At 48.9% G+C, this 18,105-nt stretch overlaps 1 protein-coding gene across 7 annotated transcripts in view; it reads right to left on the bottom strand.

Moving 5' to 3' along the window:
- Window positions 1–18,105, bottom strand: part of ANK1 (ankyrin 1) — a 129,259-nt gene that overhangs the window by 65,784 nt on the left and 45,370 nt on the right. For all 7 annotated transcript variants that reach the window (XM_034647507.1, XM_019798971.2, XM_034647508.1 and 4 more), the window contains exons 3-5: window positions 5,348–5,446; window positions 743–841; window positions 80–178 (exon numbers count right to left, since the gene is read on the bottom strand). In XM_034647507.1, coding sequence (XP_034503398.1) covers window positions 80–178; window positions 743–841; window positions 5,348–5,446 — 297 coding nt within the window. The remainder of the gene's footprint in view (window positions 1–79; window positions 179–742; window positions 842–5,347; window positions 5,447–18,105) is intronic.

Here is an 18,105-nt window from a genome sequence, read left to right as displayed (position 1 = left end):
TGTCCTGGGAATGCACACCCCCAATGGTGTCCTACTCCCGGGGTGTTCAGCAGGGAGGCCATTTGCCCAAGGTACTTACTTCTGTGGCTACATTCTGATTAGCTCCATTTTCCAGTAAAAACTTAACCACTTCCAGATGATTCTCTTGTGCTGCCATGTAGAGGGGTGTAAAGCCTTTCTGCGGACCAAGAGCAAAGTCATTAACACTCACCCACAAAATGAGAGATGCCGAACCCAGTGCAAAATCCTCGCAACTTGAGGACAACTCTCTCTTCTTCCTATTTTCACCTAGCCCACAGGGCCACGTCCCCACCTGTGTCTCTTGGTGGAAAAACTCAGGCTTTGAAATGGCTTAGTGGGATTATTACAAAAGGCCACCAGGTGGGGGCGACACTCCATGGAAATCAGCCTCTTGCACACACACACACACCCCCTCTATTTTCACTCCCTTCCTTGCGAACCCCCCGTGTCCCACCCACCCCTAAACATGCTTTCTGTCCCCAGGTAAGCCGTAGCTAGACATACGGTTTGGCTGGTTACCTGAACAGAGATGGGTCCACAATGATCGACCACATCATTCTTAGAACATGTAGTGGAAACAGGCAAACAGAGTCAGGGTGCCTCCATTGCCGCTGAGACACCCATTGCTGATTAATCTAGACCACGTGCCCACAGTAGAACAGAAATGCAAGCGGAGAAGAAGGGCAATGCCCTCTGGCCCGGGAGCCCACAGGGCCATTACCTGTGACTGGGCGTTGACATTGGCGCCATAGTTGACCAGCTCCCGGACCACCTCATCCTGACCAGCGAGGGCGGCGATGTGCAGAGCCGTGTTCCCCTTCTGCAACACACGGGGGAGAGGAAGCGGAGGACGTTTCCCACCCAGCTGTCCACAGGACCGTGACGGTCAAAGGAAAGGTCACCATTAAGGGTCACTAACAAGGGTGTGGGTTGGGGTGGGGGACAGTGGACTTTCTTTACAGCCAAAAGGGATAGACAGCACGCAGGAGTGTGCCTGACCCTGTATACACCTTGAAACAGTACTGAAAGCCCAAGGAGGAAAACCCTTCCCGTTCTCCACACAGAAAAAATCACGCTGAAGAATAAAGAAACCACTTCTCAACACCTGGTCTGCTGCCCGCAGACACAGCGTTCTGTCAGCGGCTGACAGGCCGTCGGCCTTCCTCAGGACGCACGCTGAAAGGCGTGCCAGGCAAGCCGGCCTTCTGTGGACGTCCAGCTCCTCACGAGCTGTGACTCTGCAGGGTGACACAGAGCCCCGCGAGGCCCGGAGCTCCGGGGAAGGAGGCCGCAGAGGCCGCGGGCTCGGCGCCCTTCACCCGAAGCTGGGCCAAGGGGGACAGAGGAATGAGAGGTGAAGAGAAGGAAGGGCAGAAATATGTAAAGGGACTGGGGGTAATAAAATGAACTCCATAATGCATGTAGGGAAGGGAAGAAAAATATGGATGTAAATGGGGGGAAATAGGGAAATCTTACAGAGGAAGTGACAAAAAAAAGACTATTTGAAATATCAATCAATAAAATACATATAATGAGCAAGGCCTTTCCCAAATAAGAGAGGAGACAAAAGCCAGAGAGAATAAACACTAGAAGAAAAGGCAGTACACAAGTGTTTTAAAGTAAATATTTTAGGGGCACCTGGGTGGTGCAGTCAGTTAAGCGTCCGACTCTTGGCTTCTTCGGCTCAGGTCATGATCTTGGGGTTGTGAGATCAAGCCCCGTGTCAGGCCCCATGCTGGGCATGAAGCCTGCTTAAGGTTCTCTGTCTCCCTCTGCCCCTCCCCCACCAATAAATAAATAAATAAACAAATAAATAAATAAAGTACGTAAGTAAGTAAACTTTTAAAAAGCTAAAACCCTTTACAGGGACTAAGAAAGCAGGCAGGTGGGGCGCCTAAGTGGCTCAGTCGTTAAGCATCTGCCTTCAGCCCAGGGTCCTGGGATCAATCCCCATATTGGGCTCCTCTGCTGGGAGCCTGCTTCTTCCACTCCCACTCCCCCTGCTTGTGTTCCCTCTCTCGCTCTGTCTCTCTCTCTCTGTCAAATAAATAAATAAAATCTTTAAAAAAAAAAAAAAGAAAGAAAGAAAAAGAAAGCAGGCAGGTTCTGAGCAGGTGGTTGGAACACTCAGATTTTCTTGTCCGGATCCGTTCTGGGTATTTAACCGTTGCTAGATGGGGTTCAGCTCTAGCAGGCTGCGTGTGATCAGGAATGCCAGCCTTCCTGCCAGTCTCCCTCCTGCCTCCCGGAGTTCCTGGGGCTGGAACACAGGCGCACTCTCCACTGGCACCCCTGCTCAGTGAGAGGCAGGCAGGACGGGCCCCCCCACAGCTTCTGTCCACAGGGCAGGCAGGAGAAACAGGACCCGTCTGGGCCCATCTGTCCCTCTGCTATTTAAGGAGCAGAGATCCCAAACGGACTATGTTTTTGTAGTTCAGATGGTATATAATTTACCTAAACTACATAAACATTTGCTAAGCCATCTTAGGCAACTCAAGCCCCGACAAGTAGGGACTTCAAACTCAGTCCACACACGGGGGCCGTCTGTCACTGGGAGAAAAGTGTCCTCACCTGGGGGGAACGGAGCAGCACGGGCACCAAGCCCTGCGGCTCCCCGGCCACTGCTGCCCCAGGCCCCCGCAGGTGGGAGAGACAGCCCACTGCCGGCACCTGGGGCCTGGAGGGGGCTCAGCTCTTAGTTTCTAAACAAAGTGTGGCCTGTATCAGGCAGGAGAGCCCTGCATGTCGCCTCCCAAAGTTGTCTTTTTGACTTCTCCTTAATTCCATTTGGTAAACCAAAAATTCTTCCCAAATATCTGTCAGAGAGTAAGTGCCAGAAATGAAGGTATGGATGCTAATTAATCATTTTTCATGGAAGCAAAGAGCTTACATTTAGAGGCCTTGGCACCTGGGTCCGACTCACTCACTGTACCAAGTGGGACACGGCTGTTGGCACCAGAACCTTCTCTAGAAATCAGGACTCAGAACTCCAAGTCTCCCCATTTAGAAGGAAGTGTGCTGTGCCCATTCATGCGTCTGCTACACACCGAGCACATGTGTGTCAGGCGCTGGTCCAGGCGTGGGAGTATCGAGATGGCAGACACTCAGGCTCCTTGCCCTCAAGAAGCAATGTCAGATGTTGCTTTCCATCTGCCCCTCTCTGCCTGAAATCACACAACAGTAGAGCTCTTCCCATAGAAACCCATGGGGGTGGGGGTGGGGGCAGATGGGCCCTCGTGGAACCCTCGCTGTGGATCCTGGCCCACCTTCTGGATCTGGGCTGAGGGCAGCATGGGTGATGGGTAACAGCAAAGGAGGGACTGTGGGAAACAGACCCCCCAACTACAGACACGTGCACACAGTGCAAGGTGCAAGAGGGCCCCTGGCCTGGGGTGAAGGTCACAGGGCAAGGAGTTGGGGCCCCTGTTTTCTCCACCCCTCCCTCTGCATGAAGGAACATGCCCTCGAAGGAGCAAAAGAAAAAATTTCTTAGTTACATGTGATCCACAAAGCCCCCTTTGTCCCCTGGTAGGGAGTCCCGGAGCTCCTCGAAGGGAGGTGGCTGGGGCAGGTGCCAGGTAGCCGTGAGCAGGGAGATGCAGGCTTTCTCCCCCACCACCAACCTAGAGGCTGAGCACAGGCCTCTGAGAGCCAGAGACGGGAGGATGGGGACAAGAATGCTTTTGTTTTGTGCTTTTAAAATTTCTAAGCACAGTTTAGGAAACTATATCGGTTTTGGCTTTTTTACTCTTTTCTTTTTTTAATCTTTCTCATGCTTGCGAGACCCATTAGAGTTCCCCAATCTGCTACGACTCAGGCTCAGCCCACGGTTTCTGCTTCACCTTTTTTCCTCCCTCTGTGTGGCATTCAGAAACCACGTTGGCTGACAAAATGTCTATAAATAACAAAGACACACCAAGCGTTCGCTTGCAAAATAACAATCAAAGGGGGAAATTCGGCGAGAGCGAAAGCTCTGGAGCACGCTGTTGGCGCAGCTCCTGGGGCCGCGCCAGGGGAAGAGGAGCCCGCAGATGGCGCGCTGCTGGCAGCCAGGTACGGGGGAGCGCCAGAAGGAGAACGAACTGCATCCCCTTCGTCCACAGAAGGAGGGTGGAAACAACTGGTACTTGTCAGGAAAAAAAAACACACACACACACACACACAGACATCCAGAAAGAACAAGTCTTGTCTATTTCACCGGCAAGATCTCTTCACCTTCGGGAAATGACATGAAAATTACAGCATTTCACCGCCGGGGATGACTGTACCTTCATAATATTTGGGTGATGTGCTTCATAACTATTATATCTGGCGTCTACGTACTGTTCTTCCGGTTCTGTGCTGGAGAGAACCGCCCGGAACTGAAATTGAGGCTGGGTGTGAGACCACCGATAAGGAACAGCAAAGGGAAAGAAAGAGGCTGGCGGCCCAAAGCCAAGAGGAAAAAGGCGGGAAGTAACCAGGAAGAAAGAGGAGAGGAAGCAATACTCAAGTCAGCAGAGAAAGGTGATTTTTTGGTGTCGTTTTGTTTTGAAGTGCCGGCGGCAGGCAGCCTTTTGCTTGCTAAGCAAACGGGACGGATGGATTTAAGAAATAAGACCGATTTTGCAACCTGTAGATGCATAATTTTGTGACTGTGGTTTCTGGGCTTCTGTCACTGGGGCTACGGGGAAGAGCATGTTGGTGTGGGGGCTGTGACGTCAGCCTTTGCCCAGTGCCTCCTAATAGGAGAAGAGAAGGCTGTTCAGGGCAATCAGGGAGGGGAGGAAGTCAGTGTGGAGCTGACCAAGGAGACTGCTGGAGAAGAATAACTGCGAGGGTCTGGCCCTCTTCTCCTTGCCGCAGTAGCAACACAGCCACTAACATTTGCTGATGCCTGTTTGTTCGTCATCTGAATCCTGAAACCAAGAATTATCATCCCCATTTTACAGATGAGGGAGTTGAGACTTCTCACTAGCTAACAAGTCACAGAGTATGAAGGATCTCTGCTGGGATTTGGACCCCAGGCACCTGACAGTGGGGTTTCCAGCGCTCTTAGCCCCTGGAGGAGTCAAAGACCCCCAAGAAAACAGAAAGCCACGAAAAGGGCTCTATTTCTAGGTTTATAGTCTAGCGAGGAGGATAAAGTAAAAGCCCACCGACTCTTTGTGGAAATAGGGTCCCGTGCTTTCCAGGCGACTTCAGGGATGCCTAGAACTGGGAAACGATGGGAGGGACAAGAGAAATTCAGAAGCATGCTTGGGTTTCTGTCAAGTTTGGGACAATACATGAGGGACCCCCACACTTGAATTATCAATGAAAAGCTCCCGCTCCTTAAGAGACATACCTTGGTTGTCGTTTCTAGAATGATTTCTTTGTGCAGAAGTTCAACCACCATCTTCACGTGGCCTTCTTTAGAGGCCAGGTGCAAGCCGTTCAGCCCATTCTGTAAAGAGCAGAGAGGCAGGAAGAGTGTGGTTAGGGGACTCTGCATTCTGCTGCTCCAGTGGCTGGGATGAGGCCACTTCCCTGTGAAGAGATGTGTGACAGACCAGAAGTTCCGGAAGAATGGGAGGGGCCCTGGTGGCGCTGGCCCAGCCTCTCCGAGCTCTTTTCTGCGGAAGCACCAGATAATAGGAACGCAGGGCAATAACAAGACCACCACTCCCTGGACTCAGCTCCATCAGAAGAAGTGTGGGGAAGCTCTCACTAAGGCAGTGGGTAACCCTGAAATTTAGATCTTGGCCAGGCTTCTGGTGATCACTTCACGGAAGTTCTATAGCTTTAACCCCCTGGTTAATTTTCATGGCAGCAAGCAGTAAAAGCAAGGGGCAACACCAGTGTATCCCAAACATTTGTAGACATAGATGCATATTTAGTAAAAAAAAAAAAATACATTCTGAAATAAGGTCTTTTGAGAATTAAATACCACCAACCACCCAGCTATAAGATTTCCTCGACAGAAGAATCCGTATTAAAATGGTCCCTTGGCCACTTTGCCATTTCAAATGCGGTCAATCTTGTCTGACAGTTCAATTGTGGGGTGCGGGTGGGAAGAACCAACACTGTCCATGCCCAACTGGCAGTCCACAGGAGCAGAACTCTCCCTGACCGCAGAAAGTTCCAGCTGTACGTACTGAGGTTTGAGAGAAGGTTTTACTTGGCACTCTCACATGTCCCGCCTTCTGATCCTTGCACTTAAGATGCCTGGAAACTTCCTGGCAAAAGCTGACTTCAAACAGTGCAACTTAGAGCCACACATAATTCCGACAATATGATGAATCTCATCTCGCTTCCAGTGATGAGCAGATCTTGGCTCCATATGGAAGAGGATTTTAGTCAATCAGCACTCCCTGTGCCCTGCTGCTGTGTTTTCTTCCTCCGCCTCCTCCTTGCCCACCAGCCATTCCCCCTTCTTCTCCCATTCCTTCCTGTCTCCTGTTTCAGTCAACGCTGTTCTAGCACGTTCCCTTTCAGGGGATGCCCCGCAGCCACTGCAGGCTCTGGCTAACAAAAAAGACCCTCACCACCACAGTGGAAGGGCTTCGCTCCTGACGGTGTGACTCAGACCGCCCCACCACGTGCCCCTGAAATCCCCACTCCCCCTTTGTGTCTGAGCCTTCAGGACCAACGAATGCTCGTGGCAAGCAACGGCCCTGCCCACGGGAGCACCAAACCCCAGCAGTCAGCATCAGGATATTCCTGTTAAAACACAAATATTCTATCTGGGAGTGGCAGTGCATTAATCCTTAACAGGTGAGTCCTGTTGCTTTGCTAATACTGGCAGAGGAAGTAATGAGGAAGCACTGAAATAAGGAGAGAGAGGGCAGGTATCTCACGATGGGAGAATGGAAGGCATCTAAAACTCTCTTTACACTGGGGCCTTGAGCAGGGAAAATACAACAGGTGCCTGGGGTGTCAGAAAAAGGAGGAAGTGGGCTCTGAAGGGAACTTCACCGCATTTCCATTCAATCAGGCCCTCCCCGCACCCCCAAACACACAGAATGCAGTGGACCAAATCTTTGCATGTCAGCACAGCCAGCTTGGCCGGGTGTGTGTGGGGGTTGGGGAGTGATGGGAGGGCCCTCTCACGTAACATTCCCTCATGCAAATGCCTAGAAATCACTGTGAGATGTTCTCCTCTTGCAGACTGCATACACCATTAAATGCAGCGTCCAAAGCGGTGTGAATTATTCACACCCCAGTGTGAGCTGGCTTATCTGATAAAGGCTGGGCCCCATCAGGTTTGATAACAGAAAGGGAGACAGCGGATCTGTGAGAACAGGAATCTGGGGGAGGGAGAAGAACACTGGGTGGCAGTAAACCAGTGCCCCTCCAATCAATTTGCAAAACACAAATTCGCTGAAGAGCAATCCGTCCAGAGACTGGGGCTCTGGAAGCCTGGAGCCCCTCCCTGCAGCTTCGGGCCCTCAGCTCTACCCCAGGGCAGGTCTGCACAGGAGCCCGTCCTCCCTCACTGTGCTCTGCCATCCACTCTGGAAACCCAGCAGTGTTCTGGAAGGTTCCCTGCAATTGCTCAGGACTCTGGCTGCTGTCTGCGGCTGCCGCAGTGTGCTTCCCACAGGGGACTCAGCTGTGGCGGCAGGGAGAGTGGCATGGTGCTGACGGCTGTGGTTTTAGTGCTAGCTGGGGCAGCACGGTCCCCTCCCATGAGCAGTCGCGGCTCCCAAATGCCTCAAAGCTGGGGAGCTGGCAAGTCAACAAGGAAAACACCTAAGTTGACTGCTGATGCTCCAGGGTGTCTGTTCCTGCTCTTTGGAGCCCGTGTCAGCATCTCCATCCAGAGGGATTCTAGATGTCCTGTCTGCCCAGGGAATGGAGTGGAATGAGATGTCAGGATCCCTGAACGCTGAGGAAATCAAGGTAGTCAAAGGACCAGCCAAGGTCACACATCCTTTCTAGGGCACAGCCACATACAAAACAAATCTGGGTTTCCCAAGAAAAAAAGGGCTTGGGGTGTTTTGTTGGTGGTGGTTTTTGTTGTTGTTTTGGCCCTTAGGAACTAGTATGTTTCCATCAGAGGATAAAAGCCCATTTCTCCTTGTTTTGCTCACCAGGCAGCTCAGAACGAACCTTCAGTCACAATCACTCACACGGGTCTGTCATGGCCACTATAGTTTGATATCCAGGAGTTTCTTTGCCCTGATCCACAGAAAGTCCCTCTCTTTCCCTCCCTGCATCATAGGCCTCCCTCTGAAAGCTACACTCTTGGCAGAAGGTGCCACACAAAAGGGACCATCTGAACGGATCTGTGTCTTAAATTGTGTAACTCAGCTTCCATCCCAGATCCTGGATCAATGTTCTCTTTCTTCTTTATGACTTTGTATTTTTCTGACTCTATTTTTAATTTGTTTGTTTGCTCTCAGCATAGTCACCCGAAGTCACTTTCAGTCTATCGCTGTGGTGATCTGAATCCAATGCCCTCCTCAGAGCCACAGAACCAAGCTCCATCTGGCATAGCTGTCACATGCAAGATGCCTATGACATGCATAGGAGATACGCAAGAAGGCCCAGAACTTATCGCAGAACAAGATCAACTATGGAACAAGGCAGGACCGAACACTTGTCTCAACCACACTTGGAGTCACAGCAGCTACCTAACGCAAGCATTTCCTTACTCCAGCTCAGACAAAACTTACTGAGAACCTATTCTGTGCCTGGCACCACACTAGAGATGAATAAGACGCAGGCCCTTATCCTTGAAGATCTCAATTTAGTAGAGGCAACAGATGCATTAAAAATAAGCGCAAGATAATATGAAAATGCCCAAAATGGCATGCGCGAGATTAGAAGTAGGACGGAGGAGAAGGAGCTGCTCTGACAAGAGGGTCAGGGAACCTTCCCGGAGGCCTTTTCAAGGCAACCTGGGCACAGGCAGGGTACAAGTTCATCAACGATGGCAAGATGAGAAGCTCCTTCTGAGTTTAAATTCTAATCCCATGAGCTAAAATTGCAGAGACTATGCTCCCAGCCCTTCTCACCTAGTGCCCTCCCCTTCTATCCAGTAAGCATCCTAATTCAAGAGATGCACAAACACCCAGACCCCCAGCAGCAAGTTTTCTCCAGCAACTGACCTCAGCCGGTGGACAGCTGGTCACCCTCCAGCAGCTAAAGTCGCTGAATGCCTGAAAACTAATTTACGGCACATATACAGTAAGGAACTTGCACAACTGTCTTACTGAATGCGTTACTAGAGGGGCCTGGGTGGCTCAGTCAGTTAAGTGTCTGACTCAGGGTCTCAGGGCTGTGAGATCGAGCCCCATGTCCGGCTCCATGTGGAGTCTGCTTAAGATTCTTTCCATCTCCCTCTCCCTCCCCCTCCTCTTCTTCCCCTGCTCTCTCTCTCTCTCTCTCAAATAAATATAAATAAAATCTTCAAAAAGATGTATTACTAGCCAATACAAGAGATCACTTCCAGTATTTCAAAGATGAAACGAACCACAGAGATGAACCATAATCTACCACCTCTTCGAAACCAGGATCCGTGTGTTTTATTTTAGTTAACTCAAGTTTACGTTGTTTGCTGAAAGGAAAAAGTAAGCCGCTGAAACTTGCCCGGCATCTTTTCACCGCTCCAGCTACCTTACCCAGTCCCTCCTCTTGACGATGAACGGCAGACAGACTGCTGAGGGAGATGATGGGGAAAGTCACGTATTTCATATCTCAAATAACTGGGTGTAGAAGATAAGCAACAAGGAGGTGGAGGAGAATGAGAGTAAACGCTTCAGTTAAATGAGAAGCTGGGGAGCAAAGCATTAACTATTTGTGGCCATTTTTTAACCATATGCCTTCCTTGGGAAAACACCAGCTTGCTAGATTCCTCTTCCTAGAGATTCCTCCTTTTGGAGTCTCTAATTGCACGTATATTCAGTTAACTGACATCGTCCCACAGCTCTTGGCTGCTCAGCTCTGTTTTCTCTTTGCCTATTCTTTTTTCTCTGTCGTGTCACTTTGGATCATATCTATGGATTTACCTTCAAGTTCTTTGATACCTGCCTCATCTGTGTCCAATCTACTGATGAGCCTATTAAAGAAATTCCTCATTGCCCAAAACTGTTTTTTTTTAATTTCTAGCATTTCATTTGATTCTTTTTCCATCTCTCTGCTGAAATTCTTCATCTGTCCATGAATATTGTCCACCTTTTCTACTAGATCCTTTACCACATTAATCACAGTTATTTTAAAGACCATCTGATAGTTCCAACATCCTGGTCATCTCTGAGTCTCCTTCTATTGATTGCTTTGCCTCCTGACAATGGCTTTGCTTTTCTCTTATGTGCATGCGTGCATGTGTGTTGACTTAGGTTAGTTGACTTAGGCTTGAGTTTGTTACCTTCAGTGCACTAAAGCATTCAAATTCCTCTAGATGGAGGCTGCTGCTATCTTAAGCTTAGAGTAGGAGCCACGGTGCTGGAGGGATTCCTGCATTGCTGATCTCCCCTCAGCTATCAGCCAGCCCTGCATGCCTGTACCTCAGCTGGGGTCTTTCTCCATGCTTCTGTCCCCTACCCAGCAGTAACATGCTCTGCCTTGTCATGGGGCAGGAGGGCAACAGGGAAGCACTCCTTTGCCTTGGCCCAGACTTAGTCTTACAAACAATACTGCAAAAGGTCTTGCACCTGGACCTCAAAGGGGGGATTCTTGTTTTAAGCATTCTTTCCCCTCGTCTCTGTGGCAGCAAGACCTACCTTGTCTTTATACTTGGTCTTGGGTGGGAGTTTCTTGCTCCTCTCCAGCAGTAGCAGACCTCTGTTCATTATTGGTACAAGACCATGTTGGGGCCGGGACAGTCTCCTGCCCTCCTCCAGGTGAACCAGGGTTTTGCCTCTACCTTCCCTGCAGCACCTCTGGGTCTTTGCTGTGTCCTAGGGCAGAGGTAGTTTGTTTCTATTCCTCCCCCAAAGAATGGATTTTTGCCTATGGTCTGAAGGTGAGAGGATTTGTTTTTCCTTCACATGAGGGAAGAATCTGGGGAAGCAGGCAAGGCTTTTTCTGTTCCTGCCTCTACCTATTCCTCCAACAAAGCCACCAAGTAACTTCTATATTCCCCTGCCCTCCTGAGGGACTCTCTCTGGTCTTCTGACTTATCCTAATATGTCTCACGAACATCCACCAGAGGCCTATGGTTTCAGACACACTGCAGTCCACACTGACCTTTAAGAATTTGTTAAAGATTTTGGCTTTATTATAATAGCTGCTTCTTTCTCCCGTACTCTGCCACAGCCACTCTTTAGAGGGGCTTACACCCCTTCGGAATTCAGTTAACTTGGTTGCACAGCGTGATCTCAGCCCTCTGAAGGGCTCAGGACAAATTATAATTTTGTAGATTGTCCAGGCCTTTCTTATTGTTAGGGTAGGAACAATGTTCTTAGAAGCTCTTTACATCCTACATACTCCCTATACTAAGCCTCTAAGGACGCCTGACCTCATATGATATCATTTCCCATGGCCCTAATAGGGCAGACAGCCCTTTTATGATCTTGTTTGGCAAATGTGTTCAAGCCAAGCACACATACCCAGAGTTTTTCATCTGCCTCTGCTCTTTTTCAGGTAAAATGTCAATTTAGAGGATTTTTCTGAGAAGCAATCTGTCCAACAGGAGGGGGAGGAGTTCTCAGCCAGGCTGTGTTTCTTTTAACATTTTTAAGAAGGAAAAAAAAGTCACATTCAGCCTGAATGATTTAATTTGGAGTATTTTCTTATACCAACTGTGAGAAATTCCACTGGCAAAATACACAATTCCAGACATTTGTTCTCAGTAAATTGTTCCTCTGTTTAGCATCTCTGATTGCCCCAATTACACTAATTGATTTCTAAATGTACAAATACAGTAGACATGTCACAAGGAATTTAACTCTTCTCCTGTCCAATGCAGAGAATGGTTTCAGATTGAAAAGCTATGGTGTCCTGAAATGCGAGATCTCTTTGAAAACTGCACGAACATCTCGAAAGCTGCTGCTTACCTTCCCATGTGGATACGCACTCTTCCATCTCCTTTTCTCACAGCTGTTTATTTTACCCACGAACATGGCTGGCCCCCACGCCCACAGAGCAGGCAGCCCCAGGTTGTGTCCTGAGGACCTTGAGGCCCACCTCCTCCTCCCACCTCCACCACGTGTTCTGAAACTTATTATTTCAGTCCCCCATTCTCTTCATTTGAGCCAAGCAGCGTGTTTCTGGAGGACTTAAGCTAATATGCTAACGTGGTATCCAGGAAGCATGACTTTTTGTATTCATGAACAACTTCTGGTTCGACTGATCAGATTAGTTAGTGGCCATCCGGCCAGGCCCAGAGGCAATGGAGCACTGGCCAGGGGAAGTTTTGATGGGGACGGAAAGGACTGGGATCTTGGGAAGAATAAGCCAAGAGCAGTGGCAGAGAAAGCCAAGAAGTCTGAGGACCCGAGAATGAACAAAAAGAGGGGTGGGGGAGAGGGGCTTCTAAGTAACACTGCCTTCATGCAACACTCCCTTTACTCATACGGTCAGTAAAGGTTAATGGTTAATTGGTCAATTGGTTAATCAGAAGATCTAGCCCATAATGAGGATAAGGATGTCGACAGAGAGGGTCATACACCTAGGTCTTTATACTTACTGTCCCACTTTCCTATTCAATCTGGCTTCTCTGTTAGTTTGTTCTATCTGTCCAGAGAAGATCAGGATTCGACTCTATGTTACAGAAGTTTAATTTTCCAAATAACACCCAGCCTGTACACCTGTGACTTGTCAATGCTGTATTATTGATCCTTTTGTGGAGCAAAATCACTGACGTTATATATTTGGAAGTCTGCAGCCCTGAAACAGAACAGGAAATAAGAATCTAAACAGGGTTTGTGGAGAGAAAAAAAGGATTGCCATTCCTACTCCAAATCCTGAGACTGATGAGAAAGAAAGAGGAAGGGAAGAAAGAAAGGCAGACTATGGAAACCAGAGCCAGAGAGGGTGAGGACCAAACGAAGTGGTAGAAAAGGAAAGAGAGGGTGGCTATCACTACAGTCTGACTACATGAGGGAGTGAATGAAGATGCTGGCCAAAAAATCACTGGAACACTATAAATTTTTATTCCTTTCTCCAAATTGCCTGCATTAAATTTTCAGCCAAAACAGAAATGAGATAAAAAATGAACGGGAGTTTTCCCACCTTCCCTTCTGTTGCTTTTGCCTTCCCTCCCGTCCCAGCTCAGAGATGTCAGCATCTGAGGCAGCAGGGCAGGGAACCAGAAGGGATCCCTGCAGAGCTGCAGGCAGCAGTGTGTCAGCTCTGAGAAAGAGCAGGGGGCTGCTTCAGTGCTTGGGAGATTGTTACACTGAGCAAACAAGTCAATACACCAAGGAAGATGAATGTCAGTAGGAGTCAGGGTCTTCACTGTCTGAAGGGACTTACAAACACGGAAAGAGGAAGGCCTAGAAAGAACTCTGAGGTGTTGGACTAGACCTGGAAGTATTGACATGATCTCATGGATTTAAAAAATATACATACAGACAGAGATGCAGAACTGGATCTGGATGTATGGACACACACGACAACCAGTAGCAATGAGCACATCAAGTGACCAGATTGTGGTGTCTAAACACCACCCACCACTCAGAGGAACCTTGGAAAAATGGCTGATCCAAAAGTACAAAACCACCTTGGGACAACAGGTTCCAGAAAGGAAGGAAATGCTCAAAGAACTATGAGGGCGTGTTGAAGAACAAAGAAGCCAGACTATTGAGTGCTTCCACTAGCCTCATTTAGACCTGAACATCAAAATAAATCATGAGAGTATTGGTTTATAACCTATCAAATAAAATAGGAGCCCACGAATCTAAACAGGTATAAACAAAGAATGAAAAAAAAATCAATGAGGGAGGAGGAAAAGCCAGCTAATAAATGTAGTAGGAATGACAGACATGGAGAATCACTCTCTGGAACCATCACAGTGGCAGCTGATAAGGCAGAAGGTGTCAATGTATGCCAAGGTTGGTGGCTGGAACTCTGATGAAGAACAGGATATTGGCATTATATCAGAATATCCCCACCCCCCACACACAAAATACTAATCAGTGACCAAGGGAAAAATCAATGACACCAACAGACAACCAAGGCTAACATCAGCAGGGGAGGAAAGGGGGCAGATTTCTGGGGTATTCCTACTAAGACTGCGCTACCTTGGTCTGGCCCTAAGGAACCATCAGCAGACACACAGTTGAGGTTCCAACTACAAAATGGAAACTGTTGGAAACATGCAAGACAGGCAAAGACTTGAGGAAGCATTCCAGACTGAAGGAGACTGATGAGAAATGACAACTAAATACAGTCTGGAGAGACCCAAAGAACAGAGGAAGAGAGAGAATTGGGGAGCTTGGGAGCAGGCAGGAAGGGAAGGAGAGAAGGGGAAGACTGGGGGAAAGGCAGGGAGGCAGGGTGGAGGAGCAAAAAGGGAGGGAAGGAAGGAGAGGGAGAACAACTTCTCATTATCTGGACAATTGGCAACATTTTAATGGAGTCTGTAGATGGTTGTGTTGCATCAATGCTGATTTCCTGCTTTGGAGGCCTGCAGGGTAGTTATGTGGGAAAGTGTCCTTGCTTTTGGGTGGTACACACTGGAATGTTTAGGGGTGATGGGGAATCACATCATACATAGTACCTATTATAGATAAACAGGCAGGAAGAGCAAATGCAGTAAAATGGTAACAGTCTAGGTGAGAGAGATGTGAGAATTCTTTGTATTGTTCTTACAACTTTTTTTACACGTTCAAAAGTATTTACAATTTTAGCAAAGAAAGCCGAAGGTAGGAGGAAGTAGTGGTAGATGAGAAGAGGCTGTGGGGGGAGCGACCACTGTGGTGAGGAACTCTGGGCTCTGGCTGTGGTGGGAGAGGATGGGGGGCCTTTAGGTTCCTGCGTGCCTATGGACTCAGAGCCAGAAATGAGTTGAGCACACACACCCTCCTGCTTCTGAAGGACCCGTGAGGTAGGAGTCTTACTGGAGGTCTGAGATTAATCCACAATGGAAGACCCAGAATCACCCCACCGGACCGCCCGGCATGGAAACCAGCAGATGGGGAAGCCTCTTCCGGAGGCTAGGGGTCACCTCCCACAGGGCCATCCCCCCTGCTGCCTCTATCTCACCCAGCTAGCCGATGGCTCCCCAGAAACTGCTTGGTGGGAAAGGTCTGCTAAAAATATAGGGTCCTGGGGCGCCTGGGTGGCACAGCAGTTAAGCGTCTGCCTTCGGCTCAGGGCGTGATCCCGGCATTACGGGATCGAGCCCCACGTCAGGCTCTTCTGCTCTGAGCCTGCTTCTTCCTCTCCCACTCCCCCTGCTTGTGTTCCCTCTCTCGCTGGCTGTCTCTCTCTGTTGAATAAATAAAATAAAATCTTTAAAAATATATATATATAGGATCCTGAAATCCAGTCAACCAGAAGCCAGGCAGAGCTGAAGCAGTGACCATAATCCATCCTGGTGGAAAATCACCCCGATCTCCTTTGTCAGCTCGTCCTTGTCCCGGGACCGACCAGGGTGGTAGAAGAGGAACGGAAAGTTCGAGATGGCGCACGCTCAGAAGCGGGCGGCGCCGATGGAAAGGAGCAATACCAGCTCCGGGCACCTGGCCTTCCTCCGCTCATTCCAACCTAGATTTAGCTCTCCTACCCACGCAGCTAAGAGCCAGTGCACTAGGTATTCACGAAGAGGGAAAACACTTGAATGGTTTTCATTATCTTAAAAAAAAAAAATGGGGAAGAAGAAAAAAGAAACCCACACTAGTCAGAGCCCTGAGAGGAGATGAGTCAAGCCGGATCACCTTCTCTCCACGCCGGAGACACAAGGTGCACACCTCCTCCACCCCCGCACTGAGCAGCTCCGTGGCAGATCCATCCGCTGCAGGGGCTGAAGGCCTCCCGGGAGCCTGGAGCAGGAAGTGTGAGCTCAAGTTAATGAGAGACAGGGACGCGGAAATTCAGCTCAGCAGCTAAGAATATCTCCTGTGGACTAGAAAGAGTTTCCATGTCCGAGACCTTGGCATTCCTTTAAAAAGATAACAAGAGCCAGGCCTTCAGAAGAAGGGCAGTGGGGGGGGGTGGTCAGAGGACAGAGCACTGGAGAAGGAGGTGAGGCCTCTAAGCTGTCCTGATGTGTGCCCTCACCTCTCAGGCCTCAGTCTCTGTATTTTCAAAATGACAGAATTGCCCTAATCCTCTGGCTTCCCCCTAATTCCACAGTAAAACAATGCAACAGCTCTCAGAAAACAGTTAAGATGTGTGTGCAGAGAGGCATAGAAGAAGGTGTGAGAAGATTCACACCTCATTGTTCACAGTGATTTTGGGGACTGGGGGCACACAGGGAAACTTACAGAAGACTTTACATATTTTCATATAGCATGAATTTTTATTTTTTTAAAAGATTTTATTTATTAGAGAGAGAGTCAGTGAGGGAAGGAGCAGGGGGAGGGGCAGAGGGAGAGAGAGAAGCAGACTCCTCCCTGAGCAGGGAACCCAATGCCGGGCTCAATCCCAGGACTCCGGGATCATGACCCGAACTGAAGGCAGACGCTTAACACAGAGTAACCCAGGTGTCCCAGTGTAAATTTTTAAACTACCATGAAGTCATTTTCTTGCTAAATTAAAAATCACAAAACAGTTAAAATCAGGACACAGTTGTCAAAAACATCTATAGCAAAAAATTCATAATCAAATGAGAATAATCCCAGGCAAATTCACATGCATTGTCTATTTCAATGAGAGAGAACTGGAATTGTGAATTGTGTTTAGCATTTCCTATAATACCCAGAGAAGCAAATCTTCCTTTGAGGCCCAGATCGAATGTCATTTTTCTCTGGGACTTTTCCTGTCCCTTTCTCTTTGCCACACCGCGCCCTGTTTCCAGCTTCTCAAAAGTGAATTGCCCTCTCAACCGTGTCCCCAAGGCACTTGGGGATAATCTGTCAAGGCCCTCGTCCCATGAAATTGCTTTTATCTGTTCCTGTGTCTGTGTCTCTCAAAGTAGGACTTCCTTCGGTTCCTATGTGTTCCTCACCTTTGGATGGTAGGTGAATGGGGCCTGGCCCAGGGCGTGCGCTCCACAAGGGTTCGTGCAGTCGAATGCACCCTCGTGCAACCTGACACATGCACAGAGTTATCTTGTTTTCTCAGTCTCTCTAGACTAAGAGTATCACATCTGTTCTTCATATTGTAAATCCATAGCAATCGAAGCCTAAAGCGGAGCGTGGAGGATGCACGCTCCTTAAAATATCTTCTAGATCATTCTTAACGATGCCATTCACCCTTTTCCTGGTCCCCAGGATTCCAGAGACGTCCCTGGTCATGTCACTGAACTGGTGAGTCAAGTCTTCCTTAACAGAGAATGAATGCAAACTGAAAATGAAAGCAGCTCAGGGAGGGCCTCCCAGAGGAGTAACGGGCCCTGCTGCCCGGCTCAGCTCTGCAGCTGACGCGCAGGACACAGAGACCTGGGCTGGGAGCTGGGAGCCCCTGGCCCTTGTTCTGGAAGACTCTTGCCCTCTTTGCCTCTCTCAAGGGTGAAGTGAGGTCATGCTGGGGAACGACTGGGGAAAGCAGAGACACTGCAGAGCTGGGATCTGTGATTATTAAACACCGTGGGTCACCCTGACTCATGACAAGTCATCAACGTACTTTAAAACTACAAATTAGTCAGGACAATCACCCAGATGAACATCAAATAGTTTATTTCGGCTGCGATGCAAAAGCAATTTACCTATTTAAATTAATTCAGGGGATGGGGGTTTTCAGTCCCAACTTTTTCACTAAATGCCTTTTCTAGGAGGAACCAAAACTTCCGAAGGACCCGTAGTACCGGGCCCAGGGGAATCTGGTTGCTTCTCTTGTTTGACTGCGCACGGCAGATCGCCCTGTCCCACGTGGGGGCTGCAGTCTACACTCTTTCCATTCCTTCAATTCTCTCCCAGAGCTGCACCATAGTAGCACGTTTTAAGAGGCTCGATGTTCCCATACTATCCTATGGGGAGGTTTTCTGTGTGAGTTGGGGGTGGTGACAAGCAGAGTCAGGGGACTGAGTGCCATCTCTGTCTGGCAACAGTTCCTATGAAAAAGAAGACAGAG

Source organism: Ailuropoda melanoleuca, chromosome 18 (genome assembly GCF_002007445.2).
Source record: "Ailuropoda melanoleuca isolate Jingjing chromosome 18, ASM200744v2, whole genome shotgun sequence".
Lineage (NCBI taxonomy): Eukaryota > Metazoa > Chordata > Mammalia > Carnivora > Ursidae > Ailuropoda > Ailuropoda melanoleuca.
The sequence above is the reverse complement of the archived record's forward strand: the minus strand, read 5'-3'. Positions and strand labels throughout refer to the sequence as shown.